The sequence below is a fragment of the Homalodisca vitripennis genome, chromosome 1, assembly GCF_021130785.1.
Source record: "Homalodisca vitripennis isolate AUS2020 chromosome 1, UT_GWSS_2.1, whole genome shotgun sequence".
NCBI classification, from domain to species: Eukaryota; Metazoa; Arthropoda; class Insecta; order Hemiptera; family Cicadellidae; genus Homalodisca; species Homalodisca vitripennis.
In genome coordinates, this window is record NC_060207.1 from 242,043,063 (window position 1) to 242,062,500 (window position 19,438).

At 34.2% G+C, this 19,438-nt stretch overlaps 1 protein-coding gene across 1 annotated transcript in view; it reads left to right on the top strand.

Moving 5' to 3' along the window:
* The first annotated feature begins 3,298 nt into the window (after positions 1 to 3,298).
* Positions 3,299 to 19,438, top strand: part of LOC124355368 — a 98,559-nt gene continuing 82,419 nt past the window's right edge. Inside the window, exon 1 of the mRNA XM_046806487.1 lies at positions 3,299 to 3,320. Within this exon, the coding sequence (XP_046662443.1) occupies positions 3,299 to 3,320 (22 nt within the window). The remainder of the gene's footprint in view (positions 3,321 to 19,438) is intronic.

The following is a 19,438-nucleotide window of genomic DNA, read 5'->3' on the forward strand; positions in this document are numbered from 1 at the left end:
AATAACATACTAAAAGGTTAACCAAACCAAAAACCAATAATACTAACGTCATTATTAAATGCAATTTTCAACGATATAAAACATATCTTCCTTTATTATAATATAATTTTACATATAATCAATATTTCAGGCCTTCCTAGACTTCGTAAACTCTCTAGGGGACACTATATGGTCTTTTTAATTTAAAAGCAATAAAACAATTTTATGTAAAGTAAAAACGGATTCTCAAAACCTTAATATTACCTAAAAATCACCTTTTTCATAATCCAATTTTACCAGTAAAAATGCACAAGCAGACAATAAATATTTTCCACATAACAATTGCAACAAGGACGCTGAAATTTAAGTTTTAGTCGAAACGCGCCCTGGTGAGGACAATGACAATAAATCTGCTACATTAAACCATAACAATTCCATGCACAATAATTTCTGGAAATGGTTCTGTTAGAAAGCACCAAAATGCGCACAGCAGCAACACTGTAAACCTTTGTTAGAGAACTTTTAACGTCCCAAGTTTCCGCTCCTGTGAATGTGTACATTTAGTTAACACTTGGGCTGATTTATTCATCACACCAGAGAAGGGGAACTTGAGACTCCGCCTGCTATGAATATGGAAATGCGTTTAATGTAATTTAACGTGGAATAGACAAGTTACAAAGATTGAGTTCTTTCGTTCGTCAGTATCAAAATTATTTTTATTGCTAAGTTTTGTAAGAGTACCTACATCGAACTTTTTTGAAGAATTATTGAGACATAAGTGAATTGTATAACTCAAATGTTGTATCTGATTTCGAAAAGGCTTTTGTGTCATTTTCGCTGTTCATTGCTAAGAGTTGGGATTTGGAAAAATACAACAAAAATATATAAAGGAAGAATTCTTTGAATTGTTACAAATATTATAAATTAAAAGTAAGGGCCATCCCAAGTGTAATAGAATTTTATCGTCCGCAAGGCTTAAGTAATAAAACTTGGAATTATGCATCCTTACTACTTTTAGAAATTCAGAATGTAACATAGCAGCCCATATGTATTACGTAAGCAATGTATTTAATACAAGAGCATCCTCTTTTGATGTTCAGTGCCGTACTGGGAAGGTCAGAGAATACAAGCAATGGTTATTTTGGAAGATACTAACTCGTTCTTTAACAATTATATTATACTAAACAATATAAATACCATCATACTTTTTGTGTGTAAGCTACGTTAACACTGGCGAAAACTGAAATACTAGCTGAATATCCGTGCTTTGCTACGGAATCAAAACATAAACAGTTTTGGTTAAATTTTATAACCGAGTATTACTGAGGAAACTGTAACAACTGTACTCACCCATTCCATTAAGATTATATTATAGTAAACAAATAATTGCCCTCATATCTTTGGTGTGTACATTAACACTGGCGACAACCCGAATATAATGAATACTAGCTGAATATCCGTGCTTTGTACAGGATCAAAACATGACGGTTTTAGTTCATTTTTAAAACCAAGTATTGCTGAATATTAGAAACTGCAATAAGTGAGCTAGTCATTAATATATGTAACTTTATTGTCTTAAAAGTTCTATGTAAATGACATTTTTGTACACCCCTAGCGTTGCAGAATTAGTAAATTTGTCAGGAGAGCTTCCTCAAGAGAAGTTCACGAACAGCTGGCCGTGGGAGAAACATGTGCTTCTAAAAAAAACTTCACCTATTAAAAAAGAAAATTGCCTTTACATCTTTTTCACTGTCATATAAAACCAGATTTTGCCTGTCTAAGTGAGTAAAACCGGAGTTTTATTTTTACTAAAACTGATAATCTGAAGGAACTAATGGAATACTTGGGGTATGAAGACTGTCTCGCTTTTTTCACAGCCACAGAATAATATTATCAGAAAATATATAAATTTATAATATTTTGCAAAGACCATTTTGAAATACTGTTAATAATAAGATAAAACAGCATTGCTAATTAATTGAGCAACGCAATAAACCTGGCTCAATCCTAACGCTGTAAATATTCAATCTACGTGAGAACGTAATTCACAGAATGTATGAAAGTTTTATTCAATACATTAATCCGTCTGACACCAAGGCCAATTGTGAGGAAAGAGCTTAAATATTGGGGCTGATTGAGGGCACACGTTGAGTCGACTTATAGATTCATCTATAAATATATTCTATCAAATTCTCCTGTTGATTCCCTTTATCAATTCATTAATTTCCATAGAGCTTTTTACTCAATCAGTTACAAATATAAAAACACACACACACAAGTGCATCTGGTATGCACACATATTTATATTTAATGAACACCGAGTTTATACAATTATGGTACAAAATGACCAACGTACCAGTCAAAAGGATACTGCGTTTTACAACTTAAAATTGCCTGCAAGTTTTCTGAAGGCAATATCTGCTTTACTGCAATGTATGGAATAGTATCATACAGAGGACAGGCGCCTTTACATTAACAACACAGCCAAATGCATTAATGACTTTATTTAATTTTTCGTGTCTATTACCATTTCATATATTTTTTATTCGTATTATAGGTACTGCTTTCACATAAATGTCAAAACTGCCCATTATAATTATTTATTTGCAAGATGCTATTGTAAAGAAGCATCTTGTGACAGACTTAGGCTTAATTGTAATTTGTTTCTAATTGTCAGTTGTTTTAGATTGGCAGCATATCCGTCTATAAGCCATTAACGACTTGTTTCAAATACTTGAACATTTTTAAGGGTAATCAGCACTTCTTAAGAAACTTCACGAGCTCTATCTGTCAATAAATGTTTCAGAGATATTTCTAGAGACTTGCTGATGCTAAAGATATTCCTTTTTATAAGGGTAAGTAGCGTAACTAACACGGTTAAAGATTTTTAATAAGTATTTGCAAATGTTAACATGTTTATTGCAATATTTTATAGTAACAGATTATAAAGTAAAATTACAGGAAAGTAAAGATTTCTTATTTCACCAGACGAAGTTAGGGCTAAGAATCCCTATCTAACACTTAACTGGGGACCAACGGCTTGGGCTTAGGCCCCGGGCACGATACAAGCGGTGAGCGTCGAGCGTCGAGCGACGAGCGTCAGAGCGGCACCGCTCTGCTACCGCTTTGCAATCGGGCCCCATATGTTGTCGTGCAAATGTGAAGAGGGGTGTGTCACGATAGACTTGAGCGGTGAGCGACAGTGAGCGGCGCCGCTTAGCGTCGAAGGCACCGCCAAACCCTGCCCGATTACTTTTTGTACGACGCTCGACGCTCAGATGAGTCATGCTTCTTCCCACGATTTTCAGTCTAGTTCAAGATGGCAGAGGAGCAAGAACCACGTGAGCCTACGGCAAAACTTAAGAAAAAGGGCATTGTTGCTTTGAAGAAGCTTAGTGATACTCAAATTGAAAGTTTGATATGTGAAGTTCAGTGTCGTTACCTTACCTTAAAATTACTACAAGCCTTTCTTCTGGCTTCACCTGCTGAAGTAAACCGATTCTTTTCTTCTCCAGCCTGCCCTTCAGTCTATTTAGAATAAAATCAAACGTCGGTACGCTCATCCGAGTGTACTAGAAAAAACGTTCTGGATCTTCTTTCAACTGTTTGATGAGATGGTGGTACTCTCCATAAACCCTCCTTCTCCTGTTAATTGGCTGCGCTCGAGTGCCGCTCGACGCTCACCGCTCGTATCGTGCCCGGGGCCTTAAAGGTAACTTCTGAACCACAACCAACGGCCGGGCAGGCGGGCTGCTTGCAAGGACAGGATCGCTCAAGGTCACCCGTCCAAGCAGCAGCCACGCTCGACGTTATTCTTATTACTTATTTATTATACTTACTCCTATTAAGGTTTGCGCCCCTTTATAGACTAAATACGTATTTAACTACACAACTGTTATCATATAATATTATTAAACACGTTTATATGGACGTTTACTACAATAATGCAGTATGTGTTGCTCGGCACTAAAGATTATTAAGATAATTATATTGCTTGTTTTAAAAATGTATTGTCCAAGTAGTGAAATCCGATGAATATAGATTATTTCACAGATAAAGAGTTACAATTTTTTAAATTTAATCAGGTTTTAAAGAGTTTTATCCACGCCAGTGAATTTGTTGTGTTTACTTTTGCATCGTGATTTTCATATTCAATTTTATATGTTAATATTTATTATTTTTTATTTAATAATTTATTATTTAGAGTATGCTTTTTCTTCAGTAACTGAAAGAGGGAACCGATTTGAAACATTTTACAAAATAAATCCAAAACCGTACCAAAACCTACAGTAAGTAGTATTTATGGTTCATTTTCGGTTATGCTATTCATTGCAGATATAAGGCAACTAAAATTTTTCTGAGTCTTTTAAGCGCTTAACTGACTATTTCACAAAAATTAACAGAAATTGTAAAGTTAGAAGGAAATCGGAAGGTAGAATTAAAAGATTTTAGTTTTTTATTACAATAAGTTTTTATTATTATGCATCTCGTTAAAGATTATGTATTTTGGGTAATTTTGTTTTTTTTTATTTTTTAACATTATTATGTATAGGGTTATTTTTTAGTGTTCTGCACAACTTGCTTATATAGATTTGGAAGTGGCCATATTTTGTAGTATAGCTATATTAACCATGAATCCACAATTGTTCTCATTAAACACATTAAATTACTTGTGAAAGTTTTGGGCGAATATAAGTTACTCAGAAATGTTTTTATGGTCGTATTGAAGGTTTCTCAAACATATATGGTATGGTTTAATCCTCAATAAACCATATTTGTAATAGGAACACGCTAGAACAAGGCGTTGCCACATAACGATAAGTAAATGTAGAACATTGAATGAGTGTGACTTTGAAATTACACCTAGTTATAAACAGTGTTGATAAGATAGAGGAGCACATAATGAAATAAAGGTAAATAATAAATGAAAGATTAGGTAGAAAATGTCTCTATGAAAAATAAATCTGAATTATTTATATAAAGAACTGAAAGGTTTAAATATGGCTCTGGGTCGTATTACAGCAGGTTTATTGGAAATATAAACAATTGGTTTTTCAGTGATTTTGGAAATTTTTTATTTTTCAGAATAAAATCCATTTTATTCAGTAAATATTGTAAGCTTAAATATTTTTTTATTTTGGTTTTTTGTTCATTTTTTATTATAGGCTATAAACATTTCCTTTACAACTTTTACTAGAATAAGACAATTTATTTATAAGAAGTGTCGTGATATGTTTAATTTTTTGTTATTTTTATGATTATAAAAACTTAATAATTGAGTTGATGTCATAGGAACTTCCGTACTACTGGAAGAAGCACTTGTGCATCCTATTTTGTTCACATGGACATTCTTTGGCCTCCGGTTAACATAAAGGCTTATTTCATTTCAAAAATTCCTCCAGGCTACGCCCCACTGGTCTTAAAAACTCCCTTTTGGCTTAATCACCAGATAGTAAATTGGTTGTTAATCAACTCCCAAAGTTATTAATAATGAGTATGATCATCTGTACACATTTAAAAGGTAAAGGGTAATAAAGGTATTTTAAGGTGATAGTAAATGTTTGATGGTATTCATATGTTAAGGCCAGTTACACTCTAAAAGTTTTATGAATTATTGGAGTGAAATTCGAGAAATTTCAGAGGTACTTATAAAAACCTATTTCACTCTTCAAATTAAGGGTCACATCTTCAAACTTTAATCTAAAATTTATTAAGAGATTTGAATACCTTTCAGTGATTATCATTTATATCAAGATTGTTTGAAGTGGTATTTGATAATATTATGATTATGGTGTCCCGGTGTTTTTTAATAAAATTGTATGCGAAGCCATGGTCTACTGCTAGATTTTAATAAAGAAACGTATTATTATTATTACAAAAAAGAAAAAGAAGTATTAGAAGCAAGTAGAGGAGGAGGGATTCTATTGGAGGGCCTCCCAGTGAGAATTTGATTAATTGGTTCCGAGGTTTTTACAACATCTCGCTTGTTCAAAGTTTCCAACTACAACAGGTTATTTACCGACTGTTGCGGACATTATTGAAAACATTGAGGGATTTATTCCCCAAAGTGTGTCCAAAGTTTTGTTACTATATACTTCATAAATTACGGCTTTTGTTTGCGAACAGTACGATATGGTAATAAACTTTCTCTAAGGCCCTTCTATTGGGCGAGGAATAAATCATAAACATTTAAGCGTCAAGTTCCTAACGTTTAATAAATTAATCAATAAGAATGTAAGTAAATGTTCTGGGCTTTTTATCCTAAATATTCTTTAACAAATCGAGTACATTTAGTTGTCTTTTCCACGTAGTTTAATACAGTTATGAAATACGCAAGCATTAAAATATTGGAAATTTACAGCAATGGAGAGTTTGTGCCCAATTTCAATGACAAGTTGTTAGTTTTACTACATATGGCGCTATAATAATGTGTAAGGCAATAAACTTTCAGATTGTCGTAAAACCCTATATAATCAAGAAAACTTCATAATATTATATACAACCCTATTTACCTATATCTGCATTGTATAAATAATTACTGAAAGTAATTCATTTTTTAGTTTTATAATTTAAAATTTTTTATGTAATTGTCCTTATAATTTCATAAACTGATAAAAAACGATCTCATAATTAGGTTTTAAAAATGTTGTGAATAGTCATATCTATTCGATTTAGCCTATCATTTAATAAATTAGGACATAAATTAGGGCAAACGTGCTGCTCATATAGCGCATCTGATATTGATTATCTAGTTAAATAAAACACGAAATGCTTTATTAATCGAGTTTTAGGCAAGAAGATTCTGAAGAGACCTTGAACATATGAAACCATTTAAAAAATCATATTTCATATAAAAAATTAAATGTTTTAAATTAAAGTTAAATGTAAAGTAATTTTTTAACCAGGTTTCACCAACAAGAAGTACTGAATATTCACCTCACCCACACAATCAGTAACACCGCCACCACAAACAGATTTAAAAGTATAAAGAGCGTTAACATGAAATATTGAAAACCTTTCAGGACTTGTTTACGTAACAGAGGTGTTTTATCGGTTTATGTCAAATGTCACGCAAGAATACACCTTAGCGAAGAAGTGATAAATCAAATATTTGCAAAGTGTATTTATTATAACTAAACTAACAAATCCGTGGATTCGTAGGATTATACTGATTCAAAAACAGCTATGATGAGTTTGCTTTTACTTTCATGTTTTTCTTGAATAGATTACATGTGTATTTAACAATTTTCAATTAAACTTGTTAAAATATCACCAATTTCAGAGACACGCAAAAAGTTGGATTTTGAAAGTTTATTCAGTTTATGTCACTAAAACGTTTAAAGTATATCACTATTGAAGTATATCAAGACTTTATTTTAAAAAATAAACATAATTGCCAGTGTATAAAGAGTATACTATTTATATATATATTATATATATATATATATATATATATATATATATATATATATATATATATATATATATATATATATATATATATTGCATTGGCGTATTGAAATCAAAACTATGTCTCCCAGAAACTGAACATAACTATAATCCAGAAAAAAAATTTTAATACGGGGACTAATCCACTACAAAATTCAATACTTACCACTAACTTGAGTGGATGAAATGGAATAACATAAATCGAAGATCACAGAACGAAGAAACAGAATCCATCTGGAGTTGAACTGAAATCAGAGAGTGTTCTCTTGGCTTGTTAGATATTTCATAGTCTAGTTTTTCATATATAATATATACATTCCTTTGTGCTTATCCTTACAATGATCTCTGAATCAGGTTCACAAATATTAAACCAGAAAACGTAAGTTTAATGTGTTTTCTCATAGGTATTCCAATGTCGGACACTCCATGAGATTGCAATAACCATAATCAAAAAGATGAAAACGTTATACCGTATATAGCTGAAGATTATTGACTTTCCTTTTCCTAGCCATCGAAATCCCTGAGTTACTTGTGTAGCAATCAGCCTAGAATGTTTTTATGGCATAATTTCCAAATACCACTCGAAATAATTGGGTAACGGAGTGATTTAGCAATGGCACACAGATGCCACACAACGTACCGTGTACACTGGGAGCACACAGATGCCATACAACGTATCGTGTACACTGGGAGCACACAGTTGTCACACAACGTATCGTGTACACTGGGAGCACACAGTTGTCACACAACGTATCGTGTACACTGGCAGCACACACAGATGCCATACAACGTACCGTGTACACTGGCAGCACACAGATGCCATACAACGTACCGTGTACACTGGTAGCACACAGATGCCACACAACGTATCGTGTACACTGGGAGCACACAGTTGTCACACAACGTATCGTGTACACTGGGAGCACACAGTTGTCACACAACGTATCGTGTACACTGAGAGCACACAGATGTCACACAACGTATCGTGTACACTGGGGGCACACAGATGCCACACAACATATCGTGTACACTAGGAGCACACAGTTGTCACACAACGTATCGTGTACACTGGGAGCACACAGTTGCCACACAACGTATCGTGTACACTGGGAGCACACAATTGTCACACAAAATATCGTGTACACTGGGAGCACACAGTTGTCACACAACGTATCGTGTATACTGAGAGCACACAGATGCCACACAACATATCGTGTACACTGGGAGCACACAGTTGTCACACAACGTATCGTGTACACTGGGAGCACACAGATGCAACACAACATATCGTGTACACTGGGAGCACACAGTTGTCACACAACGTATCGTGTATAATGGGAGCACACAGATGCAACACAACGTATCGTGTACACTAAGAGCACACAGATGCCACACAACGTATCGTGTACACTGGGAGCACACAGTTGCCACACAACGTATCGTGTACACTGGTAGCACACAGATGCCACACAACGTATCGTGTACACTGGGAGCACACAGTTGTCACACAAAGTATCGTGTATAATGGGAGCACACAGTTGTCACACAACGTATCGTGTACACTGGGAGCACACAATTGCCACACAACGTATCGTGTATACTGAGAGCACACAGATGCCACACAACATATCGTGTACACTGGGAGCACACAGTTGTCACACAACGTATCGTGTATAATGGGAGCACACAGATGCAACACAACGTATCGTGTACACTAAGAGCACACAGATGCCACACAACGTATCGTGTACACTGGGAGCACACAGTTGCCACACAACGTATCGTGTACACTGGTAGCACACAGATGCCACACAACGTATCGTGTACACTGGGAGCACACAGTTGTCACACAACGTATCGTGTACACTGGGAGCACACAGTTGTCACACAACGTATTGTGTACACTGAGAGCAAACAGATGTCACACAACGTATCGTGTACACTGAGAGCACGCAGATACCACAAAACGTATCGTGTACACTGGGATCACACAGATGCCACACAACTTGTCGTGTACACTGAGAGCACACAGTTGTCACACAACGTATTGTGTACACTGAGAGCAAACAGATGTCACACAACGTATCGTGTACACTGAGAGCACGCAGATACCACACAAAACGTATCGTGTACACTGGGATCACACAGATGCCACACAACGTATCGTGTACACTAGGAGCACACAGTTGTCACACAACGTATCGTGTACACTGGGAGCACACAGTTGCCACACAACGTATCGTGTACACTAAGAGCACACAGATGGCACACAACGTAGCGTGTACACCGGGGGCACACAGATGCCACACAACGTATCGTGTACACTGAGAGCACACAGATGGCACACAACGTAGCGTGTACACTGGGGGGCCACACAGATGTACACTGGGAGCACACAGATGATCGTGTACACTGGGAGAGAGCACACGATGCCACACAACGTATCGTGTACACTGGGAGAGCACGCAGATGCCACACAACGTATCGTGTACACTGAGAGGGATCACACAGATGCCACACAACTTGTCGTGTACACTGAGAGCACACAGATGCCACACAACGTATAATGATCGCAGTAAGCGTTGCGACGCCGTGTATATGACAGGACACCGATAAATATAATATACATACCTATACATAGTTGGTGGAACGTCAGGAAAGCTCATCACTTGGGAGGCTGTCCATAAAACGAAAACTAACTGCCAATGGCGCAGTGTTGTGGGTAAGGCAACGCGGAATCAAGCAACGTCGAGCATGGTTGCTATTTGGATGGGTGACCGCTCAGCGACCCTGTCTCTGGTGGTGGTTCCGTCAACTTTAAGCAGTTGTTCAGATTGTGTTAGAGAGGGCTTCTTAGCTATAATTTGACCTGGTATAATAAGACACTTCTTTACTTTACTGCCTGACCTATAAACTTGAAATTTCTCATAAATCATCATTTTGCCATGGGCAACACTGACTTTAATGATGACCCATGTCAGTCCATGGCATTTGTCTAACCGTTAGCTAATATTTTAAATTGGTTTAATGGTTACCCTTTATAGCAACGAGAAATTAAAAAAAGAAAATTGTAATAAACTGTAATAAAAATTGTAATAATAAAAGTGTAATCATATGAGAATCATAATGTGTGATATTTATTTCATGGAGTAAAAATAAAAAATAGTAATTAAATGTCGATATTAAAAGTCAGTGACAAGATATTATTGCAGTGCACTCTTGTGTTGCAATACCCTCCCTAGCTCACCAGGACTGTTATTATTTGAACACCGCTAAGAAACCTAACTTAATGTTAAAAAATGTGATTGAGTCGTGTGGCAAAGTATCTTGAGAAAAATTTCATCCGCGACCTTTTAATTTCGCATGAAACACAATCTTGATTTGCAGAATGGGTTCTCTGATGGTGCATGTCCAAACATGAATTGCCTAACTGTAACTGAAGCCTATCAATCAGTTGACTAACATAATTTCTGTTTATATATTCGCAGGATATCTCGAAAATAGACTGAAATATATACTTGAAATTTTGCCAGCGTTGCCTATTTTCACGAGATATGGCATGACTTACTCCTATAAATGGCAACAATTAATGAAAAACGTTGTATATCTTGTCTTAGTTTATAAATATAGTGTATTTTTACAATGGTTTACATTTAAGTCACACGCGCAGACCATCGTTAATGTCTTTATTGTTTGCTTTCACTCTACACCGCTTATGTGATTTATTTTGTAATAGGTTTATTAGTTTTGTAAAATTAACAATATAACTCAAAAATTAATTCCAATGTTTTATATAAAGTGGGATATTTATATAATATATTAAAAACACTGTTTAAGCTTTTACACTGAGAATGCCTGGGTGGAAATATCTTAAATTGTTTGGCTAAAATAATACAATTCATCTTTAATTAATATTGATACACAAAACTGTGCACATAGTACTTGGATATGTCTACAACCCATAAATAGTTATCAATATTTTGAGGACGATTTTCGTATTCAGGAAGACAAAGTAAAGAAATATTTTGGCTAAAGTGAAATGAACACAAAGCATTAAAAATATATGGTCTTGTAAAGGCTTTTGTGTTCCCCTACCAACTCTAAACATTAAATATTAAAACTCGTTTAATGGAAAACCTAAACGCTATTGATTTTCAAAGAACGGTTAATGGACGCCATTAGGGGACGAAAGCTAATATCTTTGTTTGATGGTAAATTACTTTCTGCTTCACTTGCCAAGAAAAGCAGTGATGAAAACTAAATACCCATTAATCAGCACGTCATTAACTAAGATGTATTGGGTAAAATGTAAAATTCACAACACCATTTTCATCTTCAGTATATTTTTTTTCTTTCAAACCCAACGTCCGAGCTTTTTATCAAATACATGAATTGTGTTAGAAATTTTAAGATTATTTTGAAATTAATAATTCTTCAGGATCAAAACTAATTATGCTGAAATACATTGGAAGGTCCTCTTACTTAAATTTGATTCCTTAAAAACTGAAATATTATCTGATGTCTGTTAGTACACAGATATAAAGTTTAACCAATATTAACCACTCATAGTTTTCTATAAGGCCTTTTAAAACTACAACGTATTTAGTAAAACACCGATTTGTGTAAAATTAATAACCATACGACTATATTCGACTATCAACAACGATCGACATATATTAAATGCACTGAAGTAGTGGTTTTCAAATAGCAAAAATGTATACTTAATAATATACAATATAACAGTTTATCGTAAACTTATTTTCCATTTCCGTGTGCGTCGGTGTGAGATATGTTTGCCTATGCCTAGCACACAATGAAACTGAGATTTTCATCCATTACACAAAATTTTTACATATCACACTTTTGTCTGTTTATGACCAGCATATTTTTTATAAACTTCATATAAAGTTTAGCATTTAACTTGTTAGTTGTTTATTTCATCTAAGTATTTTACATTTAATCCGTCAGTAGATAGGAATATCTTACATACCCTTTGAAAAGAATGAATTTTGGTTATGAGAACCGTGAGATAATATTTTAGAGGCTCGATTAAGAAGGACCACTTCACACTAGGCAGTGAAGACGCCGAACACACTGATTTTAACAAGAGTTCACTAGGTTACACATAATAAGCTTATGAACAGTGCATATTCAAATAAAGTGCAGAAAATAAACAGTTACCTTTGTTTTCATGAGAGGTACCTAACCGTAGACTGCTGTTGTTGAGGGCCAGGTTGTGATCAGTAAGTGTGGAAATAGGCTGCTGTCTTGTAGGCAGGCGTGAAGACGGAAGATGTCCTTCACGGATTCACTCACGCACAATACGACCGCAAACGAATAGTTTATAACACTGTGGCCAGTCCTGTAGAGCACGGTAGACGCGGGTGTCCGGAAGCAGAGACGTTCTGGTAGAGATTGCCAATCCAGAGCACTGACTTTAGTGTTAATGTAAATGTACAACAAATAGAGATAAACTAATATTTTAAGTGAGAGAGTAACACATGGGGAGAGAGTAAGTATGGTCAGCAGTGGCTAGAGTGTACATAAGTGCCCCAGGCGGGACCGAGAGTATAACGAGCAAGCGTGCAGTCGCTTGCAAGGTGGGCAATTGATAAGTCAACCGTTGTGATTGGTTGGTGAGAGTACAGTAAACAGCTGATTCGTGAAACAATGGTTCATTGGTCTGTCACTGTACGTGAATATTTTAATCCAGTAAGGAATGGTATTGTAGGCACTAGGCCGCAGAAAGAGATATAGAATTAATGCAGTATACACAGTTTAATAAAATAAAGGCAAATATAGAGTATAAATTGACCAAAAAATATATACATAATTATTGTTCAATAAAAGTAGCCTTTTTCATATTAGGCAATAAAAAACAAGTTATTTAAGGCAATAATACTTAACACCCTTTATATATAAAAGAAGAACCAAACATTATTTAAGACATAGTTTAAAAAGACAGTTACTATCATATGTCTTCGTAACATATGATTCATGGAAAGAAATAACACCATATAATCCTGACGTAACAGCTAGCAAATTAAATATTAAGTCAAGCTCAGACCAAAGAGAATAATACTGAATGTGGTATAAAGTATGTGGAATAATAAAGCGATAAGCCAACAAAAGTACATTTGGTTTTGTCGATTTCCATATGTCAATACCAGTCAACTCTCCATCTCTTCGTATTATTCTTATGTTAGCGTTAAAATATTATTTAGGTGTTCTGGAAGGTGTTTTGTTATTCACTTTATCTTCTCCACTCAATACCAGTGAATTATGGACTGCTCCATAGTTTCAAAGTTGTATATAGTGGTTGTCTGTATCTCCAAAGTCCATAAGTCCACAGTATCTAAGTCCAAAATGGTAATGTACTGAAAGATAAGTGTAATTGTAATCTAATTTTTTGAGATAACTCCTTAGGGAGATTATGAGATAATAAATAGCACATTGAGATACCTATCTGAGACATATCCGTTTCTGTGCAATAATGGAGGTGTAGAAATGAATGTATGTAACGATTGAACGAATTGTATGTCTTTTACAATAGAGAATGATTCCTTTAGTTTTACGTATTTAAATGTGTAGATCAATGGAATAGACAACAATATATGCAACCTAATGTCACAGAAAAAGTATATATAACATCTAGATGACATATAAATAGCCCTGTATTGAAAATGTAATGTTTTCGGATAAATTGAATTTTTGGTATCATTTAGGATATTTACCACCGTCGTATGTTACAAAATAGTATAAATTAAGTAGTTGTTTGATTGTTAAAAAGTATTAAGGCTTTCTAGGTAAATATTGGTTGTTATTGACTAAATAGTAGCCAAACATCAAAAGGTTGACTTAGTGGTTTTTCTGTTAATTCTATGATGAAGCCTCAATAAGTTTGACTTTGAAAACAATTCTTCACTCGGTGTATTTTGTTGGTTTCATCTGATTTCATGTGATAATATTAAGACCACCAGTGTTCAGCCATGTGATACTTTTCCAGTAACCCTTTTCGTATTTCCTTTATGTTCTTTAATTATCACATTTAGTTGTCTTATCGCCTTGCCTGTATTCCCTATTACAAGAACATGGTATGGTATAAACCCAGTTTTTTAGTTCTGTGTGGTATTTTCTGATCTGATGTTTATACGAGTCTTTGCCTAATTATTTTTTATGGTTTAAAAACATTTATAATATTGTATTTCTTGCCAATCTTCCACTTTTCTTAGATAGTCCCAGCACACAAAGGATTGACAATGTCTTTGTGTCTTTCCAGTCTTAGATGTTTTCCTTTTATGTATTGTCCAATTATTTATGACCCCCTAAATTACACACAAAGGGATGTATGTTTTCATTAAATTTAAGGAACAAGGTGTTCCAAACTCGAGTTTACGAGTTCAAATCTGAATATTGTTACCTCTAAATGGTAATAATGGTACCTCTAAATTATCTCTTGTGACATATGGTAAATGGTTTTAAAAGCCTAGTCAACGGTACAAGTGTTTTACAGTTTATTTTCAAAAATATTTTACCGCTTGAAAATTGTAGACAAGCATTACTTTTTTAGTATTTAAAATTTACCCCGCATGTCCTATGTTTTTACAGTTCGAATAAAATAAAATATTCTTGCAAATACTTTATATGCAATGAATAATTAAAATTCAAGTTCTTAATTGCCCTAATCCTAAAACATAGATTGTTGAAATAAGCACCCTATGAGATAAATATCGTATTCTTACTTGCAGTCTTCTAAATGTGAGCGTGATTTGAAGATCACTAATTTAAATCCCTATAATTCTTAGTAGAATAATAACTTTCTCCATATTTTTATGTCTTAAAAGATATTCCTTTATGCTATATGTCTGCTTGTAAGAGGACTGCAACCCCAACTCCACCAGTTTATCAAAGTAGCGGTTAGAGCGGTAACAAAGACACAAATTGCAAACCCCCTAAATTACACACAAAGAATATATTTTTTCATTGCATTTAAGGAACAACGTGTTCCAAAACTCGAGTTGCCGAGTTCAAATCTGAATATTGTTACCACCTCTAAACCTGTGACATGTGGTTAGTAGGTTTAAAAGCCTAATCAACGGTACAAGTTTTGTACAGTTTTTTTTCAAAAATATGTTACCGCTTCAAAATTGTGGACAAAATGATTACTGTTTTAGTGTTTAAAATTTACCCCGCATGTTCTATATTTTTACAGTTCAAATAAAATAAAATATTCGTGCAAATACTTTATATGCAATGAATTTAGTTTGAAATTCAAGTTCTTAATTGCCCTAATCCCAAAACATAAACTGTTTAAATAAGCACTCTATGAGATAAATATCGTATTCTTACTTGAAGTCTTCTAAATTTAAGCGTGATTTCAAGATCACTAATTTAAATCTCTGTAATTCCTAGTAGAATAATAACTTTCCCCATATGTCTTATGTCTTACAGGGAGGCATGTTAAAAGCTATGGTGAAAACATACTACAAATTGAACCAAACCGAAAGCTATATTACTAAAGTATAATTTTTCAACGCTATACAAACACATCTTTTTTAATTTTAGTATTTTAGTATTGATTTCGATGTACATATTTCAGACATCCCTAGACTTTCTAGAGGACTAGTTTCTATTCAATAAATAAAACACTTCTATCCAAAGTTTGAACTTTTTATGGAAACTTATTTTACATAAAAATGACCAAAACCTTGTTATTAATACTGATTCACCTATAAACGTACACACCCATACTCGCTACAGCAGATAGTACACATTTACTCACAGGAACATTGCAGCAAGAACGCTGAAATTTAAACTTTAGTCGAAACGCGCTCTGGTGAAGACAGACAATAAATCCGCTACACTTCAACTAAAACAATTCCGTGCACAATAATTTCTGGAAATGGTTCTGTAAGAAAGCACCAAAATGCGCACAGCAGCAACACTGTAAACCTTTGTTAGAGAACTTTTAACGTTCCAAGTTTCCGCTCCTGTGAATGTGTACATTTAGTTAACACTTGGGCTGATTTATTCATCACACCAGAGAAGGGGGACTTGAGACTCCGCCCGCTATGAATATGGAAACGCGTTTAATGTAATTTAACGCAGAATAGACTCGTTACTAAGGTTGAGCTCTTTCGTTTATCAGTATCAAAATTTAACTGTACTATTAAACGTTTTTTACATTGCATTAATTTAAGTGAGGTAAAGTATTGATGAAGTACTAGACGGATTGTTATATTTGGTTTAAAAATGTTTTTGTTTTATAATACTCTGTTACACACGATTAAAGAATTCAAATAATCTTACCAGACTATATTACGAATTTCGTCCATTTAATTGCTCTGAATTAACAGAATGAAATTACACACACATCAAGTTATTGAGACGACAGATTATTTACCAGCATGGGATGTAATTTTAACATTCCCTTACTTCAGTAATAGGAAAACCACCCCAATGACAGTTATTCTAAACGAATAAAATATTAAATGAAAAAGATTTTGGTGTAGAAACCATGTACACAACATTTAGGGTTCTGTCACTAGAATTATAACACATGGTAGGAAAATATAGTTTTCAAAATATTACAACTGAAATAACATGCAATGCTATTGGACGACTGCTGCCTAGCAAATTTACGATTTTGTATTAGCAAATCAGTGCTATAGAAAATCCATTACAGCGACCAATAAAAGAAACTGTCTGGAAAGGAATTTTGTTCAATAGTTCTTTTTGATCACAGTCATTTCTCCAAACAGAGCAATATCTCGTGGGGTTCTAATATAAATGCTTTTATGAACTCTTCGGTCAACAGAAATTATTTTGGAAACCCATATTTTGAGAACATTCCCAAAACAATGAAAAATTTACTAAGAAACGCATACAAACATTCTCAAAACCTTAAGGTTAGTTCTACAGGATAGAATCGATACACATTTTATCTTCTCGCACTACAATAAAACATCTGCAACAACTAATTTCATTATGTAACTCGCTTGAAAGAGAATCACGCAACATTGTTGTGAGAACTGCTTGTTAAAAAAAGCATTTGTAAATTATGATAATGTAAATTAATGGTAAATGTTATTGGTTTATTCTGATAGAGAGCTGATTTAATGTGTGGTGTTTGTTTACAACAGAATCACAAAAAGTTGTTTACTCGCGACTTTTTACACCTCCAATAATTATTAAACAACACGCGTAATGAAAATATTTTATTATTTCACTGGTTGTAGGAAATATTCAAATGTATTAACAGATCTAATTAATAAGAAATTTTATACTGTTGGTTTACATTAACGGTTACGTGAAAAATAGCAAGTATATACCTTGAAAAGTAATAATTATTAACTATGTAAGTGATACAAGTAACAGTACAACTTAAATACGTTGTATGTTAGCATATGAGTATATTTTTAAAATATATATATATATATATATATATGTATATAAATGTGTGTTTTTGTGTTTCACGCTATACTACTGATAAGCCCAACGTCTGTGCTAGGGACTACTTTTGGACGAATAGTACAATTTTAGAGGAAAATTACTCCAATTTGTTTTTGAAATCTTGAAAACAACTAGGTAAGCATGAAATGTGGCTATAATATTATTCCAATAAACCTATAATTGCTTGACAATACTAGTTGTGGATATTCAGAATAGGATAAATCAGAATAAGGATTAGATTTTGACGTGACAACGTCTTAAATTAGGTTGCGGCTCGGAGTCACTCATGAAAAAGTGTAACGCCCGGTAACGTTACGATGCCCGTCCAGTGGGTCCGCCGCACGGGATAAAGCAGATAACTATGTTTATTCGTGAAAATGTGGAGTGCTTAGATTCGTCATTTACAACAACTACAACAATAAAGGTAAATAATTGTACACTGATATTTCATTATCGTAAACTATGATTGATTGATTAATTGTTAGATTGACACAAAAGTTGAGAAACTGAGTTTATAGGTTATGTCATACTATTGACAAATGTTGATAGTGTTAAGTAAATTATTAGTTTAAATCACTCTGCAATCAATCGTAATTCAGTCGATTGAGAAGAAACAGCGCGTATTGCTAGTCAAACATTTAAAATAACAAATTATAACCTCTAACCTGTCATAACAGTGCAACCAAACAAACGAACTAAACCGACCAATCACCACGCGCGGAGTTAGAATTTAACTGTGTTTAGCAAGAATTTCAAATTCCAATTTTAGTAAATGTTTTATTCAACTTTACCATTTACAATAACAATTTTTCTGAGTAAAAGACTGGCCTCACAACGAAACCGGTCACCCTGTTCCTCAGGTAACTGTGAAACAGCCGACTCGATTCCAATGGATACCCTCAATTAGTAATTAATAAGTGCAAACGAACCAGAAGAATCATTCCTGAGTCAGAAAAACAGATTTGTGATAAATTTGCGTTTATGTCAATCCCTTATGTGCCGGGATTATCGGAGAAAATTAGAAGAGTAGGTAGAAAGTACAACATTAGAACCGCGTTTAAAACACACAACACTCTTAGACAAAGTCTCGTAAAAACAAAACCAAAAAATGGCACACAGGATTCCAAAAACTGTGTTTACAGTATAAAATGTAGCTGCAATAGGGAATACATAGGCGAGACAAAAAGACCACTAAACGTAAGGATAAAAGAACACAAAGAAAACACGAGAAAGGGTTTCACAGAAAAGTCAAAAATTGCACACCATTGTTGGTCCGAAGACCATCATATGAATTGGGATGAAGCCCACATAATACATCGGGAACCACATTTCTTCAAAAGGAAATTAATTGAGGCAACATACATTAAATTGGCAGACCAACCAATCAGTCAACCATCAGTCGAGATTAGGCCGCTTTGGTTGCCAATTCTAAAAAATGAACTAAAGAGAAAACCAAAAGTATCAAACGGATCGGATATTTGTAATAAACCAATGCGGAGTCACAATATGGTTTTAAGAAGTTCATCTCGCATGAACCAATAATAACGAAAGGGCCCAT